The following is a 24,996-nucleotide window of genomic DNA, read 5'->3' as shown; positions in this document are numbered from 1 at the left end:
GTGTATTTAACACATCCATCCGGAGATACATAAATATCTCTTTTTGTGATGTTGAGATTGGTCAGTGGGTTCTAGTGTTGTACATCCATTCATTATAAAATTCCCATCAGCTTTTTAGCGCCTATTGATGATCATTGCATAGATCCACTATTTCATTAATATTTGCAAAATGACTGTACTCTAATTATGTCATTATTTCTGCATTTAATAACTAGCACTTTTCTATATAGAACTTTCCACATCAACTCTTTGGTTACCATGTGAGAATTTTATACAGAGAAGCCAGGTTAAATGCTTTCCTTGCCCCCTCTCCCACTTCTTTTACTGGGTTTCAAAATAAGTTGGCTCCCTAACATTTTTTTTTCCCTTTTTGATTTCTCAAATTGTCCCACATTTGGCCATTGGGATCTTTTAAATGGCTCCTGTGACCAGAGAATAAATCTCCATCTCCTGCAGTGAGTGAGAATGCACTTTCCTGACACTGTAGACTGAGAGGAGAGATCTAGTGTTTCACTGTGTTGTGTGCAGACTGTGAATCACTCTTCTAATCTTTCAAGTCCTTTGCTTAGCCCATCCTTCATGGAACCAACAGTGGCTGCATACTGAGCCTCATAGTTGCAGTACCCTGTCACTCTCCTCCTGAGTTCCTCTTGTGCGTGTTTAAATTATAACAGGGGTGGGCAACCTTTTTGTGAGTGCGTGCCAAAACCAGCAAAATCTCTGACTCAAAATTCTTCTGCGTGCCAACCCTAATTTTTTGAGAACATGTTATGCCTGCTTGATATCTCTTAAGGTGTACGTCTGTGAAGAATCTTGAAGAAATAATAAAATTCATTCGAGCAACAAAAACACAGTATATGATGATGAAAAATACATTTATTTTTTAATGTATACATGTACACTGATAGTCCGACAGAAAACTTTATGACTCCATTTGATATTATCAGTGGGACTTTTGCTGCTGCATCACTAATGACAGAGATTTTACATCAGGTTTATATTTCGTGACATTCAGAGATATGCACAAGCCACTACTTTCATCTGTCAGGCTACTCCTATTATGAGACTTAACAAAATTCATCTACTGAGAACAAAGATTCACAAGCATATGTGGATGAAACCAAAACACTGGTCGGATCTAGGAAGGCAGGGAGAGTTAAGGCAGAGGCATAGAAATTGCTCTTCCCCTCTCTCGTCAATCCATGTCTATGGTCTTTAAGATAACTTGTTATGTAAAATTATTTATTTATCTAAGATGCACCTACACTGAATTTATCTGAAAAATAAAAAAGTCGATATTAAGAAAAAAATTGTAAATGGAAGATTATAAGAGAGGGTTTTGCGTGCTAGCAGAAGTTACTGGCGTGCCATGTTTGGCACATGTGCCAGTGGTTGCCCACCCCTGAATTATAACCTTCCTCCATTTATGCTAAAGCAGTTATGCTAGTTTCAGTCTTCTTTGGCCTTGTAGATTAATACCATTTATAGCATTACTGCAGACAGTCTGCCATTTTTAATCAGAATTCTGTCTTTTTTTCCCCCATGTTTTTAGATGACTCTTCATTTATAATTTTTAGCCTGTATAATTTTACATCAATAAAACATTTAATTAACTATTTCATTACTATTGAACACTTAGTTCCAGTTTTTTTTGGTCATAAAGTGACCCTAAGTATCTATATAAACAGCATTTCAAAATCATTTGCATTGCCTTCTTATGTGGTTTCTTAGATTGTGCAACCCACTTAATCCTGTTCCCTCATTTACACACGATGAACCTGAGGTTGAGTATATCCCTGTGGTCAGCTCAGAAGTGTCATCTGTAGTACTTGCATCAGGCAGTCTGACAACAGTCTTGATCAGTGCACACTTCTGCATCTCCATTGAGTTAAGCCTTATTTGGCTAATATACTATCACTGTGTTTTTTAAATTGCAATGCTTTAATAACTAACAAGATTGTACTTTTTCTATATGAATGCCTTTTTTTTTCCTTTAGTTTGTAGTCTTTCATCTGGAAAATTTGGAACATTACTTAGTGGCTCATGGGACACCACTGCTAAAGTGTGGCTGAATGACAAATGCATGATGACCTTACAGGTACAGTAGTTCTGTGTGAATGTGCTAGATAATAATTAAGTACGATGACTCGGTGGCAACTTAAATTAATACCCATTTTACTTTCAGGGTCATACAGCTGCAGTCTGGGCTGTAAAGATCTTACCTGAACAGGGCTTAATGTTAACTGGATCAGCAGACAAGACTATTAAACTGTGGAAAGCTGGAAGATGTGAGAGGACTTTTTCAGGTAATACAGAGTAGAAACTTTTATAATCTCATTGCTTCATAGATTTAGAAGCTTGAAAGTGGTAGTTGAAAAACATCACCCACATATCTTTGTTTTTTTTAATCCCCACCCAAGGATATGTTTTATTGATTTTTTTTTTTTAGGAGAGGAGAAGAGAGAAATGAACATCAGTTGGTTGTGTGTGCCCTCCCCCCCCAACACACACACACACACACACACACACACACACACACACACGGCCCCACTGGAGATCAAACCTGCAATCTAGGTATGTGCCCTCACCAGCAACCTTTTGGTGCATGGGACAATGCTTCAACCAAGCCACACAGGCCAGGGCACCCACATATCTTTTTACGATATAATGAGACCTCATTAAACAACCAGATTGAATAGTAAATACGTATCTGATAGGCTATAATGTGTGCATGTGCTTCTATAAACTATATATATGTAATTTGTGGATGCATTATGTTTTTTCTTGTCCTTTGAACATGTTCAGTTTGAAACTTCAAAGCATAAGCCTTATTGATGATAGAGCATTAGTGTTAGCTTCATCTATATGAAGGAATACATAAGTGCTTTTATTAATATTGAAGTACATTGTTTATTAATACATTTCAAGCTCTATGTGGTGGTTTAGATGGATAGTCTTTTTAAATCTCAGCTATTAAATAACTTCTACACTGAGGCATCTCCTGTGTAATATTAGTATTGCTAATTTATCTGTGGGGCACTTAGATTTTTTGTATGAATTTTTTTCTTTTTTTTTTTCTTTTACTTAAAGCTCCTTCCTCTTTTTTAAAAATGTTTTTATTGATTTTAGAGAGGAAAAGAGAGGGCGGGAGAGATACAAACATCAGCTGCCTTCTGCATGACCCCCACTGCCAGGGATAGAGCCGACAACCCGGGCATGTGCCCTGACCAGGAATAGAACCTATGACTTCTTGGTGCATGGGTCTATGCTCAACCACTGACCCACACTGGCTGGGCTCATTTACTATTTCAAAGTTGATCACCACCCTGGAGGATAATATTGCAAGGTGTCCCTTTGTGAAGATGAAACTATCTATAGATGGAAAATGGACAGTGAGTTATAATATGCATCTCTGTTTTTGTTTCCATACATATATATGTATCAAGTTGTTACTAATCAGTGATAGCTAATCTAAATTAACAAATACTGAGCATGGGAAAGGTTTGACTTCTGATCCTCTTTATTAGATGACTAGCTTCAGGGAATGCTTTATCTCTAAAAAAAATGTAGATATTTTCTACAAGACTTCAATTAACATTGAAAGAAATTCAGTTTTATCAAGTATATCTCCAGTTACATAATTAAAAACATGCAAGAAGTGTAGTCCATAAATTCTTGTCGTTTTAAAAAATCAGTAATCATTGGCTTTTATTTTATCATTTTAATGCTTGCATTTGTATAAATTGTGAAATGTTCCCAATGATAAATCAGCAATGCTTGGCTGAATATCTGCATTTTGGCTGAATTGGAGGGTAGAAGAAGTTTAAATTTGATGGAATCAAGAGGTGTAGGATAGCCCAGCCCCTAGTTCAGTTGGTGGAGCCTTGTCTTGTACACCAAAAGATTGCCCTTCGGTTCCCCGTCAGGGCATGTACCTGGGCTGCAGGCTCCATCCCTGGTGGAGGCATGTATGGAAGGCAGCTGAGCAATGTTTTTAGCGCTCCCTTCCTTCTCTAAGTGTGTCCTCAGGTGAGGATTAAAAAATAAATACTTTTTTTTTTAAAAGAGGTAGGATAATAAATCAGGAAACTTGAATTCCTGTTTTAGCTTTGCCACTAATCTTGTTGTTTTAGAGAAAGTAATCTCTCAACCTATTTTTGCATATTTTAATAAAGTTTACTTTTCTTTGATGGTTTTAATATTTCAGGCTTTAAATAATTACAGTCTTTTGTAATATTAATTTTTAATTTTCTCTGGTGTTTTATAAATATTAATTTCAATATTCTGTGGTAAGTAATTTAAGGGATATTTATTCCTTGTTATGTTTTCAGTTATATTTGAATATTGTGTATGTTATGAATTAATCTTGTTACTGGGGAAGAAAAGTTGAACTGTAAGGTAAAAAAATGAGAGTTGTGGAGATCAAAATTCTGTTTCTGGAAGGTTTTAAGACAGAATTTGGAGAAGATACGATGAATATAAAATAACTTCCCAAGACTGGTAAGAAAAAAGATACGTCCAAATCTGAAATATAAATTTGGGTTATCAGGCTTTTCTACTGAAAAATTGAGTTTTTCAAATTTGAAATCACGCTTTACTATTCACCAGTGTGTTTTACAATGTTTATGAAATACATAGAGCCATCACCCAAATAATCTATTTTATTGATTGACGTATTTTTTTTAATACAGGGCATGAAGACTGTGTAAGAGGTTTGGCAATTTTGAGTGAAACAGAATTTCTTTCGTGCGCAAATGATGCCAGTGTTAGAAGGTGGCAAATTACTGGCGAGTGTCTCGAAGTCTATTTTGGACATACAAATTACATTTATAGCATATCTATCTTTCCAAATTGTAAAGGTAAGATTATTTTATACCATGTATTTAAAATTTTGTATTAACCCTCACATTCTTAAGGTGAGGGAAGGAGAACTGATGACTTAAATCAATTTACTAACTGTAACTTGAATAATTTAGTGACTTTATATTTTTTCCTAAAGGAGAAAATGATATGATCATCTTTATATTATTTTACATTTGATGGTTGTGAAAAGTTCTTAAGTATCTGAGGAAAGGTTTTACATAATTTATTGGTGTTTAGTATGTAAGATGAAAAATGTATAAAAACCTGTTTTTTTAAGTTACATAAAAATGACAAATACATAGAATCTAAAACTATAATTTATAATACTTAGAGTTAAAAAAAATCTGTCTAGAAAGATGGTATATATACATGTACTTAATTGTATTTATTCAACCTAATTTTTTCTGTGTTTATCACTTTCAGATTTTGTGACAACAGCAGAAGACAGATCCCTGAGAATCTGGAAAAATGGGGAATGTGCTCAAACAATCCGACTTCCAGCTCAGTCTATATGGTGCTGCTGTGTGCTAGACAATGGGGACATTGTGGTTGGTGCGAGGTATTTATGTTCTAGTCAGTCAATAAATAATGTGTGTCTAGGACTGTGGTGGGCATTAGAGTGCACAGAGATAAGCCATAAGGAATTTCAGGTGAATTGGAGAGACCATACGCACGATTCTGGTACTGAACAAAAGTAGTTGGCACAACAGCTTTTACACTAATGATGCTGGATTTATTATGTCAATACTGTACAATACTTGTACAGTTGAAACTCTGAATGCAAAAGAAGTCAGCAAAGGTAGAGATTGGTCTGGGAAAGCTTTCTGGAGAAGAAATGTAGATGGGATTTTGAAAGATAATGAGTAAGAAGGGAAATGAGAATTTTTATCAAAAGCAACTATAAGCAAAGATGTAGCATGGGAATGAAAGTGATGTCTTAGGAGATAAAGGAAAATGGTGGAGGACTAATGCTGGGAAAAAGTGGATAATAGGTAAGATGGGGCTCATTTATAGATTTAGTGCTTGGGGTTAAAGGGTTATAGCTCTTAAACAAAAAGTGAGATGATTAAAGTAGGAGTTGTGAATTATTAAATATGGATGTTTCATTTAATTGGTGTTGACAATGAGAAGGAAAGCCAAAGAAAGCAGCTGCAGTATTAAGGGTGTAAAGTTATTAAATATTGGCTCCTTCATGGCACTGGATAAGAGACCAAAAATGAGATAATTCAGAGGAAAATGATCAGAAATGGGGTGAAAGCAAAGGATAAAGCTTCACACCCTTGGTGATTGGAAGTGTGCATTAAGAACAATGGGGACAAGGGAGAACTTGTAAATTGCAGAGACCGTACGCACGATTCTGGTACTGAACAAAAGTAGTTGGTACAGCAGTTGAAGAAAAATAAACGAATTGAAAGGCCGAAATTGCTGTAGGTGAAGGTTATGCAAGAAACAACATTTAATGTAGAATTAGGTAGGATTAGTATATTTGAAAGTGGCTAACTTGCTTCCCCACCCCAAAATTTAGAATTGAGAAATCATGGAAATGAAGTCATTTTTCTGAGATTAGAGGTTAGGACCAAAGGTGCCATCTAGACCAAACCCCTTGATTTGGGGTTATACTGCTAGTTAATGGCATGCGGAAGGCTGATTCCATGTTTCCCTGAGGAACAGATATTGAGCATCTGCTACCTGCTAAGTCCTATGTTGAGTACTCCTACCTTTAATAAAGTAAACCCACCCACTACCCTTCGTATACCGTAACACCTAAGTAATACTGACTTTTAAAGCATACACTTTATCTTCAAATTTTTATCATGGTAACTATTTAACTTGGAATTAAAATTTATGTTAAAAAAATAAAAAATGAATAAAATTTATGTTAAATATATATTTGTCTGACCTTTGCCAATAACTTTTCCCTAGTCTTTTTTTTTTTTTATATAGTGCTTTTTCTTATTGATTGATTTTTAAAGAGAGAGGAAGGGAAAGAGAGAGAGAAGCATTGATTTGTTGTTCCTCTTATTTACGCATTCATTGGTTGGTTCTTGCATGTGCCCTGGCAGGGGATCAAAACCTTCAAGTATTGGGGTAATGCTCAAATCAACTGAGCTACTCAGCCAGGGCTTCCCTAGTCTTTTTTCACCCTATGCATTGCTTTACTAGTAAAAAATAATAGAGGGCAGTGTGCTCAAGTCAGCATAGTGCAATACTCAGCAATAAATACATAGTAACATTTCTCATGTTCACAAAGATTATTTTTGCTTCGGATCACTCAGGTGTGATAATGTTAATAAACTCTGGCAATGACTTAAAATCATTTTGTTTTTCTTTATAGTGATGGTATCATTAGAGTGTTTACAGAATCAGTGGATCGGACAGCAAGTGCTGAAGAAATCAAGGCCTTTGAAAAGGAACTCTCTCAGGCAACCATTGATCCCAAAACTGGTGATTTAGGGAACATTAATGCGGAGCAGCTTCCTGGGAGGGAACATCTGAATGAACCTGGTAAATATTTCCATGTTATCTAGTAGTAAAAATTATTAGCAATTATTCCAGAATTTTGGAGTGATTAAAGTGATAGGGAAAAAAGGTTGTTTTGCTAATAATTTAGTGTAGAAGTCAATGGTGGGTAAAACTGCTGGCTCCCTAGTTCACAAATCAAGGCAGTTGCATCAGAGTGTCCGGTAGTCATGTTCTGCACCAACGCACATTTGTAGTTTTAAAAAACAAAAGCTATCTGCCCTCAAATGTCCTTTATGAAGCATTAAACATTAATTTTATTACATCTTTACCCCTTTAGTAAATTTAAAAAAATATTCTGGGTGACAGAATGTAAATTACACATGTGGTGCACTAAAGTTCCATGGCATCTGGAAGATCAGTATTTGTGCAGTCATTCAAGTTGAAGGCTGAACTATTAGCTTTTTCATGGAATGCCATTTTTATTTCACAAATCGACTGGTTATTCAGGCTTGTGTATTTGGCAGGCATTTCTTAAAAATGAACAAACTGAGCTTGTCACTTTAAGGAAAACAACTGATGATATTTGTTGCCAAAAATAAAATTCAAACTTTCTAGTGTGAATTGAAATTTTAGAAAATCTGTAACTCCACACCAGGAGCTTAATAGTTTTCCAATGCTTACAAGACTGTTCTAATGATATCAGTTGTACTATTAACAGTGTGATTTTTTTTTTTTTTTTTAATAATCCTCACCTAAAGACATTCCATTGATTTCTGGAGAGTGAAAGTGTGGGAGGGAGGAGAGGAGAGAGAGAGGGGGAGAGAGAGAGAGAGAGAGAGAGAGAGAGAGAGAGAGAGAGAGAGAAACACCCATGCGAGAGAGACACATTGATTGGCTGTCTCCTACACACACTCCTACCAGGGCTGGGGAACCTGCAACTGAGGTACATGCCCCTTATCGGGAACGGAACCCACGTCTCTCAGGTCTGCGGACTGACGCTCTAACCACTGAGTCAAACCGGCCAGGGCAACAGTGATTTTTTTTATATTAAATAATAAAATGTGTAAACATGTGGACAGTCTGCATAACTCATTTAATATTTTCCAAATGCCAGTTCATGGTGTTACAAAATCATGAATGGGTAAAAGACTTGTTCAAAGTGTAAGAGAGACCAATGGATTTTAGTTTAATAGAGCATGACAAAGTCATTGGTATGGTTTCAGATTCTAAATTGTAACCTTTAAGGACCTACTACTTGCACAATATCCATATTTTTTCTGAAAAGGATATTAAGCTAGTCTTCCCCTTTTTTAACTTTTTTTTTTTTCTTCATATACTTCTACCAGAACGACAGATTGAATATACAGGCAGATATGGTAAATCCAGCTGTCTTCTATTAGGAGAGACAGTAAAGAGATTTACAAAAATGGAAAACAGTGGCAGTCTTTTCACTGAATTTCTAAAAAGAAACTTATTTTTTATTAAAATGTTTATTCAGTATGTAGTGAATCTATTATTGTTTTCCAGGAAGTAAATATATTCTCATTTTTAATTTCAAATCCAATAAATTAGTTGATACAACCCACATTAAAAGATGATCTTTGGGCTTCTGAATACCTTTTATGATTATAAAGAGACTTTGAAACTAAAACTTTAAGAACTGCTTCATTAATACCATGTTTTGATATTTTTACAATTCTTTACAAAATATAGTCTTTTTGTCATATATATAGCGTACATACAAGAAATATTTGCTAAGTGCCTAATGTGTGCCAGGCGTTGTTCTAAGATCTGGGAATACAACAGATAACAAAAGATACAAAAATCTCTGTTCTCACAAATTTATATTCTACATGAGGAAACAGATAATTAAAAAGTAAATTTAGATGTCAGATAATAAGTAAAGTACTATGGGAAAAATAAGACCAGGGTTGTGGCTGTTTTATCATTTTAAATAAAGTGGTCAGGAAATGTGTAATAGGATAGCACTAGCTGCTGTAACAGATAAACCCTGAAATGTCAGTGGCTTAACAAGAAAAGTTTATTGCACATGTAAAGTTCGGTTGATGGCAGAATATGCTGGAGCATGTTTGGTAGAATAATTTTGCTCTTTGGGGTCATGGGGACCCAGGCTGATGGAAAGCACCATCTTCAACATGTGATATCAAAGGTTCCTTGGTTATAGACTTTTATCCATCAAACAGGGTAAAAGGGAGGGTAGACAGTGATGGAAAAGGCCTAGAATAGGCCTGTATCACACCCACACAGATACCACTGACTGTATACTCAGTGTGTAACCCCGAGGGAAGGCAAGAGGCAAGGGGGCTGAATAGAGTAAGTAGTCTCTGACCTGACAGCCACAGCCCTACTCTATGGAATAGGAGCATGACTCTGGAGGACAGCAGGGTCTTTCCCACTGCAGGCTTTGCTGAGAACTTGACATTCAGTAAAGTCTTTAAGGAGGCAAGGGAGCAAATCTTGCCAGCACCTGTGTGAAGTGTGTCAGAGGCAGAATAAATAGCTAGCGCAAAGACTCCATGGCTGAAGTAGGATGATGGGATGAGGGTACGAGTAGTGGAAGGTGAGGTAAGAGAGGATGGGAGAGGCAGATTATGTTTGGCCTTGTACACCACTCCAGTGACATAGTCTTTTATCAAGGGTGAGTTGGGAAGTCATTGAAGGGTCTCCAGCTGAGATGTGTCAGGAACTCCTTAAACCTTTGCAAGAATTTCTGTGGTTGCTGGGTTGTATATGGACTGCAGGGGACCCCAGGGCAGTAGTAGGAGGCCATTGAATAATTCCAGCTGAGACATGATGGTGGCTTATTCCACAGGTATCACTGGAGATAGTGAGGAGAAATAGTTTTCTAGATATACTTAAAGGCAGCTGATAGAATTTGCTGAAGGATTGGCTATGTGGCTGCAAGAAAGAGGAATCAGACGTTACACTTTTGGGCCTGAGAAGCTAGAAGAATGGAGACTCTACTGGAATGAAAGTGTTGTCAGAAGATAGTAATAAAACTTGTTCTAATTTTGATGGGCTAGCTGTTTTCTAGAATCAAATTTTTTAACCTTTATTTAATAAAGTTTCCTTTAACCATTCTTATGCCACTTTCCAGTACAATTTAAAATAATCTTTTGTTTGATAAAATTTTCTACTAAACCAAAACACACATTCTCTTTTATGTATAAATTTTAATGTTAACAATTTTCTATCTAAATGTTTTTGAATTTTATTTTGCCATTCTATCTTTGATTCTCAAAATTTTTATTTTAAGGTTCTAGAGAAGGACAGACCCGTCTAATCAGAGATGGGGAGAGAGTCGAAGCCTATCAGTGGAGTGTTAGTGAAGGGAGGTGGATAAAAATTGGTGATGTTGTTGGCTCATCTGGTGCTAATCAGCAAACATCTGGAAAAGTTTTATATGAAGGGAAAGTATGTTGACTTCTTTCTAAATACTTTTATCTTAAAGTATTCAACAAATTAAAGGTTTTCTTTTCCCTTTCTCCATGCTAATACAATTTTCTCATGTTTTAACATTTAAAAATATATTTCTATGGGGAAATTATCTTTTCCCTGTCTTGAATTAGGTTTTTAAAGAAACTCTTTCCATGTATGAAGGGCTGCATTTCACAGACAGATTTGGCATTATTTATCTTTTAGTAGTAACCATATATAAGCTATCACCAACCATTTGAATTAGGAGCTTCTGTGCCACCTTTCATCTAATGCTGCATGCCTGTATTTAACTTGTAAAGGCCGAAGGGACCCTCAGGGCAGTGCTTACAATGCCAGAATGTTTTGGTGAGCTGGGCATGGTAACAGCTAATACTTTTGGCCTTGAGATCAGCCAATTGGAAGCCCCTTTGCCCTCAGAATTAATGTCATCATAATCTTTCCCTCACCTCTGTCCCTAGTGAAATGCTAATCTTGCAGCACACTCAAGTAGTTGCTATTATGCTATGCCAAGTGAAGATTTTAACAATGCACTTTGGAGAAAGTTTAAGTACTGTAGTTATTAAAGTTAACGCATAAAATCTATGTTATATATGTCATTAATACATATGAACATATAAGTTAGTAATCATTTATCTCCTTTTTATATTCCTATTAAAGGAATTTGATTATGTTTTCTCAATTGATGTCAATGAAGGTGGACCATCCTATAAATTGCCATATAACATCAGTGATGATCCCTGGTTAACTGCATACAACTTCTTGCAGAAGAATGATTTGAATCCCATGTTTTTGGATCAAGTGGCAAAATTTATTATTGATAACACAAAAGGTCAAATGTTGGGACTTGGGAATACCAGTTTGTCAGATCCATTTACAGGTAAGTTAGGGTTTGTATTAAGTCTTAAAGTGCTTCTTTCCATCAGTGTTGGTTAATTTTCTTTTTCTGATGTGTTTAAATGCCCATTATGATTAGCTGTTTAAATAAAAACCAAGATCCTGCAGTAGGTTTTTACTTCACATTCATATTTGCAAGCCTCAAATTATATAGTAATTCTGTATCTATAAAAACGATTATAAATTGTCCTGTTACAAAAATATAGCCACACTGTAAACTAATAATTTTAAGAAACTTTAATTTAGTCATTTGACATAAAAAGAAACTTCTATGTTCCTTTGTATAGTTAACTTTTTAAAAAACATATATTTTGTGATGAAATTTACCAGTTTCCACATGAAGCTAAATTGGTTAGTTGTGCATCACATCTAAGACTGGACTGTGAGTATTTAGATTTTATATGTGATTTATATTCCACATGTTCATTTTAAGTCAGTTGTTTGTAACATAGCATAGTATCTAAAATTTTGCAAATGGGATTAGGTTCTCATTGCCAGTCCATAAATTATAATGCTAGTAGTATTAGTCTGAATTCTGGGTCCCAGGAACCAAAGCCATGGTACAGGATGAAATAAAACCCTTCCTCTTTTCTTAGGTATAGAGCAAGCTCTAAATAAAATTTTGAAATTGGTACTGATTTGTTATTGTTTGGCTGTGGTCCGTTTGACTCCATTTTTCATATGCTACTACTGTTCTTGTTTTATAAGGAAGGGTCTCATGCCTTCTTCCTGTCTCAAGTCCTTATATAGATCTGTCCTTTTTTCTTCTTCCCTGATAGACACTCCTTGTCCCCACATTATCTCCTCTTTTCAAAATTCCATCATCAGTTCACATAATAAAGCTAATTTCACCTGCATGTTGACTTGAGCAGGATGATCAGTCTGACTCACTACTGAACTATAAATGACGCAGCCTTCCCAAAAGCTGCACTTTACAAAAGAGTGGTGGGAGGTATTACCTGGACATTTCTGTTGGTGGAATTTCAGACTACAGTGCAAAACTTGCAGTATTGTGTAAGTTATTTGTGGGACTGAGGACAGATATTAAAGCATCTGGTTCTATCTGGAAATCTGATACTATTTGGCTTTTTTGCTCTTCTGAAGCTTAACTTTATAAGCATCTTTACATATATCTTTTTGTAGATACCTCTGATTATTTCCCTAGAGGTTCTAATAAAACATATGCACACACACCATGCATTTGTAAAGGTATAAATGGAAGTCTGTTTTCTTTCTAGCACTCATCCCCTTTGTAATTCCTTTCTCCAGTAGGTTGTAAGCTTCAGTGGATACAAACAATCATGTTCTCTGCTGGATCCCTACACTGAATGCACTGTTTGACACATGAATTAATGAATCCAGGGGTTTTCTAAAAGATTAACATTTGATGCCTGTGGTTCTGATAGCAAAAGCAACAGCAGGAATTCTAGTGAATTTGTACAGGAACAGGAACTGATTGTATGTATATATTACTTGGGTCAGAGACTACCTGCAATTTTCTTTTTCTATTTGAATTCCTGGTCATTTCAATATTTAAATATAAGGGCTAAGATATAATAAAGTATTAAAGTTAGGAAAACAAAGCTCGGAGAATCACTGAAATTTTAGTTTCTTACTAGTCTTTTCAACTGTAACACTTTTGACTATAATTTGTTATTCTCTCATGTAACAGTCTTGTTCTTCTGTTTTCCTCCAAGCTTGGAGTCTTCTCATGTTTCCTTTGTTTGCATACACAGGTGGTGGTCGGTACGTTCCAGGCTCTTCATCTGGCTCTTCTAACACAATGTCTGCAGCCGATCCTTTTACAGGTGAGATGCAGCTTTGCTTAATATACCTCCACTAAGTGCACTTTATATGATAGGGCTTTACACTTGGAGATATTATTCAATAACTGACACTTCGTTATCTGTATGTCCAATTTTGATGGATCTCTATTTCTTTAACTTCTAAGTTTTGCTCATTCCTGGAGTACTTTTGAGACTTTCCTCGTGACTATTTAATAGCATATTATTATAACTCATCATTTTCTCCAGTGGTCCTTCTTGCCAGGAGAGTGATTAAGAGCATAGGTTTTAGAGCCAGACAGACCTTGGTTCAAAATTTGGCTCTACCACTTACTTGCTATGAGGAATTGGCAAGTTACTTACCTTGTCTGAGCCTATTTTTTTTATCTGTGAAATTAGATAATAGGGGAGCCCACCAACCAAGACACAGGATAAGTGCTATCACTGGCAAGATGCTACCGATCATGAGCAGAGAAGGAGCCATGTGAGTCCCTGATATTGGATGGAGCAATGCAATCAAGGAGTCTGCCCAGGCATATTTGCCTTAGTGTGGAAGGAGACAGTTCACCAGCTACCCAGGATTAGTCTTCCTAACCTAAGTTACTAGTTGCCTTCATGAAGCCCTAAAAGTGTTGGTGTGTGTCTTCAAAGTGACTATTGACCAAGGTACGCATGCCTCAGCATCACCATTACTGGAAAAAATGGCCAGACTTGGACTTTAAGGCAGCTGAAGAAGTCTCTGTTTTCAGAATAGTATTTAATAATATTTTATGATGCTGTTGCTGGATCTTCATCAGAGTTCCTGGACAATATATCAAGCTTGGGAAGAGATTTATGGTATCTATTGGCCTTGCCAGCTTACAATCCCGTCTAAATCATAGATTGGATCAACACACAATTTTGGCTTAGTGTCGTGAAGTTGTGAATTGCTCTCAGTGAGCTATCTTTCTCCTGTGAATGAACTGGTGGACCGGATGCAAATAGCTGCACCCTGTGCATTGATAACTAGTATATTACAATAACCAACTGGTAAGCTAAATGTTGTGATGGCGCAATGACTGTTAAGGAAGTCTTTGATGACATGATGCAATTTCAAAAGGTACTAAGGATCTGAAGAGTAGATAAGGTGGCGACTTTCTCTGTCGGTATATTCAAGCCTAGTAATGCACTGAAACTTAGAGAGGAGCTCCCAAACCTCATCGGCAGATGTTTTTTTTGGAACCAAAAGAACATAACAAGCTTCAAACAATACCAACAAAATCAAGAGAAGTCCATCATAACTGGAGCATGTCTCACTGTTGCAGTGTCAATACCTCAGAAGATGCAGTGATTATGGAGATATGCAAGATGGCCTGTTCAATAAATGTCCAAGAGCGTTATGGAATTATTAGGGTTACTGAACTATTATAAAAAATAGGTAACAGCACCCACCAAATTGAGATTATGAAAATTAAGTCATATAATAAAATACATGTAAAGTATTCTAGATGGAAAAACATAAAAATACATTTAAGCCCTCAATGTATGTAGCTATTATTATTGTTGATGATGTTCCCCCAATTTTGCCAAAAGCACTGAGGCCAAAAGACTTGTCCATCTGATTTACAACTTAAGGTCCATCTTCAGTCTTTTTTCTTTTCCTTATTTATATGGTTGTCAGATTTCTAATATTAATTAGAATCATCTGGGATGCTTGTTTAAATTACTTATCACAAGGTCTTACCCAGAGATTTTCTCACACTAGATTAGTGAAGAGGTTAAAAATACTCATGCCCTGATCCCTCATCCATGGATTCTGATTAAATTAAATGGCCTTGGGTGTGGTTTGTTGTTAGGTTGTTGTGAAAGCTCACTATAGGTTTCTAGAGTGAAACCCTGGGAATCTGCAAGTTGAACAGGTGACTATCTCTAAATGTCAGAGAACCATATTTAGAAAAGTGTGTGCTTACACTCTGCCTCAGAATGCCTTGGCAAGTTATTCAGCCTTCCTGTAACAAAATATTACAAGTAGTAGTGGTATCTAATTAATATTTAAATGAGTGTATGTATATAAGATACTTAACATGTTAGCTGGCATATAGTAAAACCTCAATTCCTGTTATATTTTGTTCTTTATTTTAATTCTGTTTACATTTTTGTAAATTTATATTTTAGTTTTGCTTGCTTTTTCTGCATCTGTTACACTGGTTATACCAATCCTAGATATTAAGTCAGAGGCTAAAACAATACTCATCTTTTTTCTTTCCATAAAGGCTGGTCTAGGACTCCAAACTTCTCCAAATTTTGCTGATTCTCTCTCTATACCTGCTTTTCATATTTATTTCTTTTCATTTTCAAAGAGACAGCCACAAATATAATCTAAAATGTGAGACTGGGCTATTGTCATAGCATCCATAACTCTTACCGAGTCTCTTTTCTGCTTGTTGTATGTGCCAGTAGAATAGTGTTAACATTTTATTATGGAAACCTTTTAATTTCTCCAATTCACTAATGCTTTTGTAATTCATTTAACTTCTGTAATTATCCCATACTAGTGGCCCGGGGCACGAAATTCATGCATGGGAGTGGGGTGGTGTACCTCAGCCCGGCCTGCACCCTCTCCACTCTGGGACCCCTGTGGGGATGTCCGACTGTCGGTTTAGGCCCGATCAGGCCTAAACCGGCAGTCGGACATCCCTCTCACAACCCGGGACTGCTGGCTCCTAACCACTCACCTGCCTGCCTGCCTGATCACCCCTAATCACTCTGCCTGCCAGGCTGCTTGCCCCCAACAGTCCCATTCCCCTCCCCCACCCCCGCCGGCCTTCTCGTCCCCAAATGCCCTCTCCCCCACTGGCCTGCTCGCCCGCAACTGCCCCCACATACCTCCCTCCCCCCCCCGCCGGCTCCTCACCCGCAACTGTCCCCCCTCCTCCACCGACCTGATTGCCCCCAACACCTGCCCCCCCCCCCCACTGGCCTGCCCATCCCTAACTGCCCCCCCATGCCGGTCTGCTTGCCCCGAACTGGCCCCCCTGCCAGCCTGCTTGTCCCCAACTGCTCCCCCATCGGCCTGATCGCCCCCAATTGCCAGAGGGCCCCTAACCCGATCGCCCCTAACCACCTCTGCCTCGGCCCTGCCGCCATGGCTTTGTCTAGAAGGTCTCTGGGTCTAATTAGCATGTTACCCTTTTATTAGATAGATAATAAAAGCCTAATGTGCTAAGTGTCCAGTCGACTAGTCATCCTTTCAACCAATCAAAGGGTAATATGCTAATGATATGCTAAGGCCACTCAACCGCTTGTTATGACATGCACTGACCACCAGGGGGCAGACTGTCAACCAATTGACCAGTCACTATGACATGCACTGACCACCAGGGGTCAGATGCTCCAACTGGTAGGTTAGCTTGCTGCTGGGGTCGGGCAATTGGGACTGAGTGAGATGGGTCTCACAAGCCCTGGAGCCCTCCTGCGGTTCCTCCCCAGCTGGCCAACTTGCTGTGTCCCTCCCTGGCTCTGATTGTGCACCAATAGGGTCCCTTGGCCTGGCCTGTGCCCTCTCACAATCCAGGACCCCTCGGGGGATGGCAGAGAACCGGTTTCAGCCTGATCCCGCAGGCCAGGCTCAGGGATCCCACTGGTGCACAAATTCGTGCACTGGGCCTCTAATAATGTATAAGACCTCTACTGTTTCTTTTATAACTTGAGGATTATTTTCCTGGTTAACATTTATTGACCAGTAACTAACTATTTAATATTTCTCTATATTAAACTTACAGCCCATTTATTATATATAAAGATGCCATTTCAAAGTATGACTAAAAGTGAAAATAAGTTATTGTATATAAAGAGGGGCAGTTTGAACTTTAATTTGCAGTTACTTTTGCTTACTTGGTGTATTATTGCATTTTAGGTGCAGGCCGTTATGTGCCAGGGTCTGCAAGCATAGGAGCTACCATATCTGGAGTTGATCCATTTACAGGTATACACTTTTCATTTCCTTTTTTTTTTTTAAAGATTTTTAAAGTATTGAAACTCTTATTTAATAAAAGATTAAGAAAATTGGCGTATTTTTTCTTGCTAGAGAACTTTCTATATAGTAAATCAAGACCAAACTTGCTGGCTTGGCTTTTAGCGTGTTCTCAGAATTATCATTACTGCACATTAGAATCACCTGGGAGCCTTAGAAAAAGTACTTCAACCTCATCCCTAGAGATGCTCACTTGGTCTAATATTGCTCTGGGTGTGCCCTTGGCAAGGGCAGTTTCATAATCTTCCGATGTGATTCTAATATACTTCTCTTCTACTGCAGCTGCTTTCCTTAGTACCCTTGCCAAATCCCAGTTTATTCCAGTCTCTCCTTTGTTCATTCTTAATGTGTTAACAATGTTATTCACTCCATTACACATTGTTCTTATAAAGGGGCTCTGAAAAGAATTTGTTTTTATAATTTAGGCCTAGAATTATAATATTTCATCTTCTCCTGCACAACTAATTTTTTTTTTTTATTCTTAGTATCTAGTCAGTAAAATGCAGAAATAAGTTTGTGGTTTGCCTCTTGCAAGTTTAACATATCTTGGCATATATTTTCTCCTACTTTATTTTATATGAGAACTAGAGGCCCAGTGCACAACATTTGTGCACTGGGGGGTGTGGGGGTCCCTCAGCCCGACCTGCACCCTCTCCAGTCTGGGAGTCCTCAGGGGAGCCCTCTCCAATCCGGGAGTTTCTGTCTGTCTTTGCAATCATATAAGTGAATTGTCTGAAACCCCCAACCCAGTTTGGTTTGTTGCTCATCTTTGAGCATTTCAATAAGTATTTTGTGCCTTATAAGCAATTAATTTTGTATGTTTGTCTCATTATTTGCACTATCTACCTTCCCCCTTGTATTTCTAACATACTTAGATTAAAATGTTTTATTCATCTTTTTGAAAAATACCTTAATTTTACATTGGAACAAAAATGTATAAATTAAGATTTGAAATGTTAATAAGATGTCTTAGAAATAAATTATGCTTTAGTTGAAGTAATTTTATTCACTGTGTATGAATTTTCACCTTTTGTCATTTTTTTGTTTACCATCAGTTACTATAATACATACAAACCTAAGAAGTAAAATCATATAAAGGACTAAAACCTTTGACTTTCAAGAACTGAAAACTTGGGGTGGTCTGTTAAAATGATGTAGAAAATGACAATGCCTACTACATTATTTGGAATAAGCAATAAAAGACATGAGAAGGAAGAGATCAATATACCTTAGAGTAGATGGGAATGGAGAATTTCGTAATTATTTTGTATTCTTTGATCTTAAAAGTTTATTAAAAAATATGATTAGAAAATATGAAATAGAAAACCTTTTTTTATATTTAAGTTCCCATTCTGAAACCAAAATGTATTATACCACATATAAACAGTATATAAAATCTTAGAAATGGTTTTTCTTTTTTTCTGAGGTTGCTTGTTACTACATGCACTGAGTAGTTACATATCTAAATTGTGATAATAAAGTCATACAATTACAAAAGTGTCATTTTTGACCACTCCTTATGATTTTCAACATTTTCTGTTCTGTAATAGGGAGTAGTGCCTACCAATCAGCTGCATCTAAAACGGTGAATATTTATTTCCCTAAAAAAGAGGCTGTCACTTTTGACCAAGCAAACCCTACACAAATATTGGGTAAGTATATTTTAATTGAATAGTTTTCTCATATATCCACAGACTCTTTTCCATGCTCTCAACGCCATTTCTCCTCCTAACATGAGCTGGGAACTGGTGCTTCCATGATAGAGACTTCTGTTGTGGTATTACACAAATGTGGACTACAAGTGCACAATCTGATCATGGACCCCTAATATTTTGTAAGACGCCTTATGCAAAAATAAGGTAAATGTTTTATGATGACTTTAATGAGAAGAAAACTAAAGGGGAAAAGAGTGAATCCCATCCCCTAAGTTCTTAATGTTAAAAAAAAAAATGAGTAAAGAACTAAAAAGATAAAAATCTTGGCTTTAAAAAAAATTAATAGCCCTTTGGAATAAGGCTGTTTAAACTTACATTAAAAGTGAAACTTCTCAGTTGACTTTGATTGCTTTTTCTTCTAATTTTTCTCAAAACAGAATGATGGGTTTTTTTGATGCCAGGGATGGGGGGTGAACCAAGAACACTACCAGTTCTATTTGCCAAAGACTAATAGAGAATTATTTGAGGTAACATACATACTTGAATATAAGACGGGTTTTATTTTTGGTCAGAATTATCCTGTCTTTATAAAATTACACTATCTTTATAAAAATCATAAGTATTTTCTTAATTGCTTTATTTAGAACAGTAAGTATATGTACCTTTATGGAAAACTGGACATTTTTCAACTCATATACAATACATGCAAGAGATCTCTTTTTGCATTTATTAAATAAACTTTGTTTTCTATATTCTGATAGTGTTAAATTTTTCAGTGCCAAAAATAGTGAAACAGGTCCAAGTTTCCAGTTCTGATTGATAATTTGTAAATTTGGACAGTTTATATTCTTAAAACTTTTGGCATGGGAATGTAGGCTTTTTTATGTTTTGAGATAAAGATTTTTTTGAGGAAACAGTGTTAGAACTCAAAGTGGCACTAGTGACGACAAGGTTACGGTATTGAAGATGCAGGTAAAGCGTTTAAAACAAATTGTTTCATGAAATAATGAATATGGTGGGAAAAATTATTTCCATTAATTGTGTTTAAAATAATGTCATTTCAACAGTGAAGATGGAACAAGTCAATAAATTATAAATAGACATTAAAGTTTTTGACTATTTCATTGATTAGTAGAAATTGACATAAGTTGGCTAAAAGTTGTAAACTTTCTCATTTAGAAAATAGAGGATTGACTCATATGTGGCTATATATGACATGATACTGCTTTGAAATCCATTCAGAATGATTACAAATATGATATACTTTCAAACTTATTCAAAGCAGAAAGCTTCAGAAGATCTTAGAAAATAATAGGTAAAATAAAGATGACAGTAACCTTCAGCTTAAAAAGACTCACAAACCCTATCCTTATTTTATGGTCTTGGATAATTGCCATGAAAAGTCTTACTTCCCCATCGTGTATGGTAATGTACTTATTGAAAAACTTGACACTTATGTATTTTATATGGCTGGTTAGAGAGAGAATTTTGAAGGTTTGGTTTTGGATTTTAGGTAAACTGAAGGAACTTAATGGAACTGCACCAGAAGAGAAGAAGTTAACTGAGAATGACCTGATACTTCTTGAGAAGATACTGTCTATAACATGTAATAGTTCTTTCGAAAAACCCACAGCCCAACAACTTCAGATTTTGTGGAAAGCTATTAACTGGCCTGAAGGTACAGAAACACTCTTTAAAATGTAGCTAGAAAGCAGCAAGTGTGTCTTTTCATTTCTATCAATATTATTGGTGTTTTATTATAAAAATCTTCACAAAAAGGATTCACTACGCCACTTCAATTCATTGTCTTGTTTTGCTTGCATGTGCTATGAGGATCTGAAGGTAATGTAATGACCCCATACATTTGTATTCCATTTCAGAGCATTTGTGGATCCCCTGCAAGCCATGCAAGAAACTATTTGTGACCTGTCAACTCTAGGCTGCAAACATTTGATATAAGGGTTTTTTCTTTTTGAGTAAATTTACTTAATTTTTATTTCTAAAATTTTATTTTTATTGAGCTAACATTTGTTGTTATAACAGTATATAAGGTTCAGGTGTACAACATTACAATTTGATATCTGCATACACTATACAGTGTTCACCACCAAAAATCTAGTTTCCATTTGTTACCAGACATTTAACTTTTAGTTCTAAAAACGTCCTCTCCCCTACTCTTTTGTGTGTATGTGTGTGTGTGTGCTATTGATTTATTGGAGGAAAAAAAGTATTTGTCCTACAAAATGTCCCGTATTGTGGATTTGGCTGATCATTTAATGAGTTGCTCTATCTCTATAGTCCTGCTAGACATAATTAGATTCTGATTCAATAGTTTTTTAAAGGTGAATACCCTTTCTAAATGATAATGCAAACTACCTTTCTATCACAAGGCACATAATTTCTGGTTTCCTAAAGTTTAGTGATACTTAAGATTTTTTAGTGCATTTGTTCAGATGGTGTCTACCCAGTCCCTTGAATATAAAGCTCTCCACCAACCTAAAAGCACCCTATATTAGCATTTGTCCATTAGAATTCTATAAAGAACATTCTCTCTTCAACTCTAGACTTGTTATGGGATTTTTAAAAGCAAGGTCCCAATCCCATTCATTCCACAAGGATTTGAAAACTCACTGTGTGTCAGCTGTTTAAAAAGAATGCAACTCTGATGGGTTATCAAAGCATATATGATCTTGTAGCAATACGTCCAGTCTTTATAAGTATGAAAAATCAATTAACATAGTTTTAGAAATATATGCATTTGAAAGCATATATTTTTAACATTTTCTGAAATGAGCATTTGTTAATTTTGTAACAGGAAATAAAATCCTTAAAAATTGAGTAACAGAAATTTTCTGGATTTTCATAAATATTCATTAATTTTTCTTCTTAATAGATATCGTCTTTCCTGCGCTTGACATTCTTCGGTTGTCAGTTAAACATCCCAGTGTGAATGAGAACTTCTGTAATGAAAAGGAAGGGGCTCAGTTCAGCAGTCATCTGACCAGTCTTCTGAACCCTAAAGGAAAACCAGCGAACCAGCTGCTTGCTCTGAGGACTTTTTGCAATTGTTTTGTTGGCCAGGCAGGACAAAAGCTCATGATGTCCCAGAGGGAAGCGCTGATATCCCATGCAGTAGAACTGAAATCAGGGAGCAATAAGAACATTCACATTGCTTTGGCTACCTTGACCCTGAACTATTCTGTTTGTTTTCATAAAGACCATAACATTGAAGGAAAAGCTCAATGCTTGTCAGTAATTAGCACAATCTTCGAAGTTGTACAAGACCTAGAAGCCATTTTTAGACTTCTTGTAGCTCTTGGGACACTGATCAGTGATGATTCAAATGCTATACAGTTAGCAAAATCTTTAGGTGTTGATTCTCAAATAAAAAAATATGCCTCAGTATCAGAACCAGCTAAAGTAAGTGAATGCTGTAAACTTATCCTAAATTTGCTGTAACGATGGGGAAGGGGACTGAGATTTTAAATTGATTAAAATGATCAATGTGGGTTTTTTTCTCACATTTTACATGACTGATAACAGATCATTTAAAAAATGCTGTGGATTAAATAAAATTTCAGATCTTGTAATAAGGGGGTGGGGGGGGATAAAGGAGAAATAAAGTTTTTGCACTGATGAACTGTGAGATTTTCCTGTATAATGTGGGTAGGTTTTCAGGAGTTTTGAAACAAATTAAGAATGAGTTATAATCAATTACAACTACAGTGGCATAATTTGTGTATTTTAGCCATACAGGAGAAGATGAGCTTTTATTTAAATCTGTTTTTATTACTTATATATCCTTGGTTGGTAATTGTTGATGGTTGTCTTTTATTGAGTTTCTGCTCTACTCATTTTCATTGCTGGGTTCTTTCAACAGCACTGATACAAGGTCTTGTTTTAGGATAACTACTCTAGAAATTTTAAAAACTGAAGTTTGTTGTCAATGATTCCATATATTGAAAATATGTAAAATAATGTATTCATTTAAGCCATTTATAAATAGAAAGTGAATTTGTTTGATGGCTCATATTTAGATCAAGTAAGAGCAAATTACCAAGCTAACTCAAGTTAACTCAAGGTTTATGGTGTAGTTTCTTTTGCCATTCACTATTTGAGGTAACTTCATTATTCGTTCCAGTTTTGAAATTTGATTATTTTTGGTCATTTCCATTATTTCTTTTTTTTTTTTATTTTTTTTATTTTTATTTTTTTCACTTAAAGTATTACAAAGGGTATTACATAAGTGTCCTTTTTTCCCCCCCGCCCTTGACAAGCCCCTGCCCTCCCTTACCCCCCAGTGTCTTATGTCCATTAGTTATGGTTATATGGGTGCATACAAGTCCTTCGGTTGATCTCTTACTCCCCTCCCTCCTGTCCCCCAACCCTCCCTGGCCTTCCCACTGCAGTCCGACAATCAGTTTGAGGCAGCTCTGCCACTGTATTTATTATTGTTCAAAAGTTTGTAGTGGTCTTAATTATCCATGAAAGAGTGAGATCATGTGGTATTTTTCCTTCATTGACTGGCTTGTTTCACTTAGCATAATGCTCTCCAGTTCCATCCATGCTGTTGCAAATGGTAGGAGTTCCTTCTTTTTAACAGCAGCATAGTATTCCATCGTGTAAATGTACCACAGTTTTCTTATCCATTCATCTACTGATGGGCACTTAGGCTGTTTCCAGATCTTAGCTATGGTGAATTGTGCTGCTATGCATTTCCATTATTTCAAAGGGAATTTGGAGTGCATTAAATTTTAGGCAACTGTACAAGCAAGAATACATCAAACTATGCAATTGGCAAGTATTTTTGAGCTCCCAACATTGTCCATGTTCTGTGCTAACCACTTCGATGTTTAATTCCTAAAACCCCTTAAACGAATCCTGATGTTATCTCTGTATTTTCAGAAGTGTCGATAATAGGATGAATCATGATAGGAGAAAAGAAGAAAAGTGCATACCATGTTCTACTTCCTAGGAGTGAGGGGGGTGGGGGGGTCACAAATTTGTGAACATCCTAGCAACTAACACAAAGAATGAGCCCTGTTTTTATGCAATTTATTATGTCTGTTGAGTCTGAGCCCCTCTGCCAGAGACTGGACCTCCTTGGATGCTGGGCATTAGAAAACATAAGTCTTGGGTATATAAGAGAAGCTTTATTGCAGTCCAAGTAGCCATTTTTACTAAGTAGCCATTAGAAAAAGCACTCGGACCAAGCAGTCTTTGCTAATACAGTAGCAAACACAGGAGCCATACTAAGCGGCCGCTATATATACTGCAGCCCTACATAAAAGCCTCATACCAGCTGATCAGTAACACACTTTATACTAACTTAGACAAAGAGGCTTCTAGCCAAATAGTGGCATCAATCTGTCTTACAGAAGGCCACATGTGCACAGTATCTGCATCTTTGCTTTTGCACCTGCATATAGCAAATTAGCCTTGAACACCTGATTAGGATTCCCACGCTCAGAGTGGCCTTGAACACCCAGCATACTCTGGACAGGGTTCCCACAGTGTCTAAGAAAACTTCAATGAAGATAAGTGCAACTTCCTATTTTAAAAAGGAGGAGAGATCTTTTTATAAAGAGGACTGCATAAAATAGTGCACTGTATTCTCCATATTTATGTTATATAACCATGAGTTTCCTGGCTTAATGCCAAAGAAGAGCAATTCCCCAATAGGGGAGAAGAAGATTCGGATTATCTAGATCAGGAGTGGGGAAGGTTCAGCCTGTGGCCTCTATAAGGCCCACAGAATCATTTGGTCTGGCCCTGCCAAGATCATTAGGGGTGAGTTAATTAAATGTTTGACCAAATATAGCAGACTAATTTTTAAGTTGATAATTTGGAATGTCCTGCAAATGAT

General features: G+C 36.5%; 1 protein-coding gene across 2 annotated transcripts in view; it reads left to right on the top strand.

Annotated features, from left to right (window-relative positions):
- Nucleotides 1–23,137, top strand: part of PLAA (phospholipase A2 activating protein) — a 42,389-nt gene extending 19,252 nt beyond the window's left edge. The window contains exons 3-14 of one of the 2 annotated variants that reach the window (XM_070400806.1): nucleotides 1,998–2,098; nucleotides 2,186–2,306; nucleotides 4,692–4,859; nucleotides 5,287–5,422; nucleotides 7,199–7,368; nucleotides 10,604–10,761; nucleotides 11,443–11,662; nucleotides 13,416–13,487; nucleotides 17,359–17,427; nucleotides 19,026–19,127; nucleotides 20,644–20,808; nucleotides 22,024–23,136. In XM_070400806.1, coding sequence (XP_070256907.1) covers nucleotides 1,998–2,098; nucleotides 2,186–2,306; nucleotides 4,692–4,859; nucleotides 5,287–5,422; nucleotides 7,199–7,368; nucleotides 10,604–10,761; nucleotides 11,443–11,662; nucleotides 13,416–13,487; nucleotides 17,359–17,427; nucleotides 19,026–19,127; nucleotides 20,644–20,808; nucleotides 22,024–22,589 — 2,048 coding nt within the window. In that variant the 3' untranslated portion in view covers nucleotides 22,590–23,136. Of the gene's footprint in view, nucleotides 1–1,997; nucleotides 2,099–2,185; nucleotides 2,307–4,691; nucleotides 4,860–5,286; nucleotides 5,423–7,198; nucleotides 7,369–10,603; nucleotides 10,762–11,442; nucleotides 11,663–13,415; nucleotides 13,488–17,358; nucleotides 17,428–19,025; nucleotides 19,128–20,643; nucleotides 20,809–22,023 lie in introns of both variants that reach the window. The other variant, XM_070400807.1, reaches the window with a different exon arrangement.
- Nucleotides 23,138–24,996: the final 1,859 nt, after the last annotated feature.

This window comes from Myotis yumanensis, unplaced genomic scaffold, assembly GCF_028538775.1.
Source record: "Myotis yumanensis isolate MYYU_CA2020_CCGP unplaced genomic scaffold, mMyoYum1.0.hap1 SCAF_21, whole genome shotgun sequence".
In the NCBI taxonomy this organism is placed as follows: domain Eukaryota; kingdom Metazoa; phylum Chordata; class Mammalia; order Chiroptera; family Vespertilionidae; genus Myotis; species Myotis yumanensis.
The sequence above is the reverse complement of the archived record's forward strand: the minus strand, read 5'-3'. Positions and strand labels throughout refer to the sequence as shown.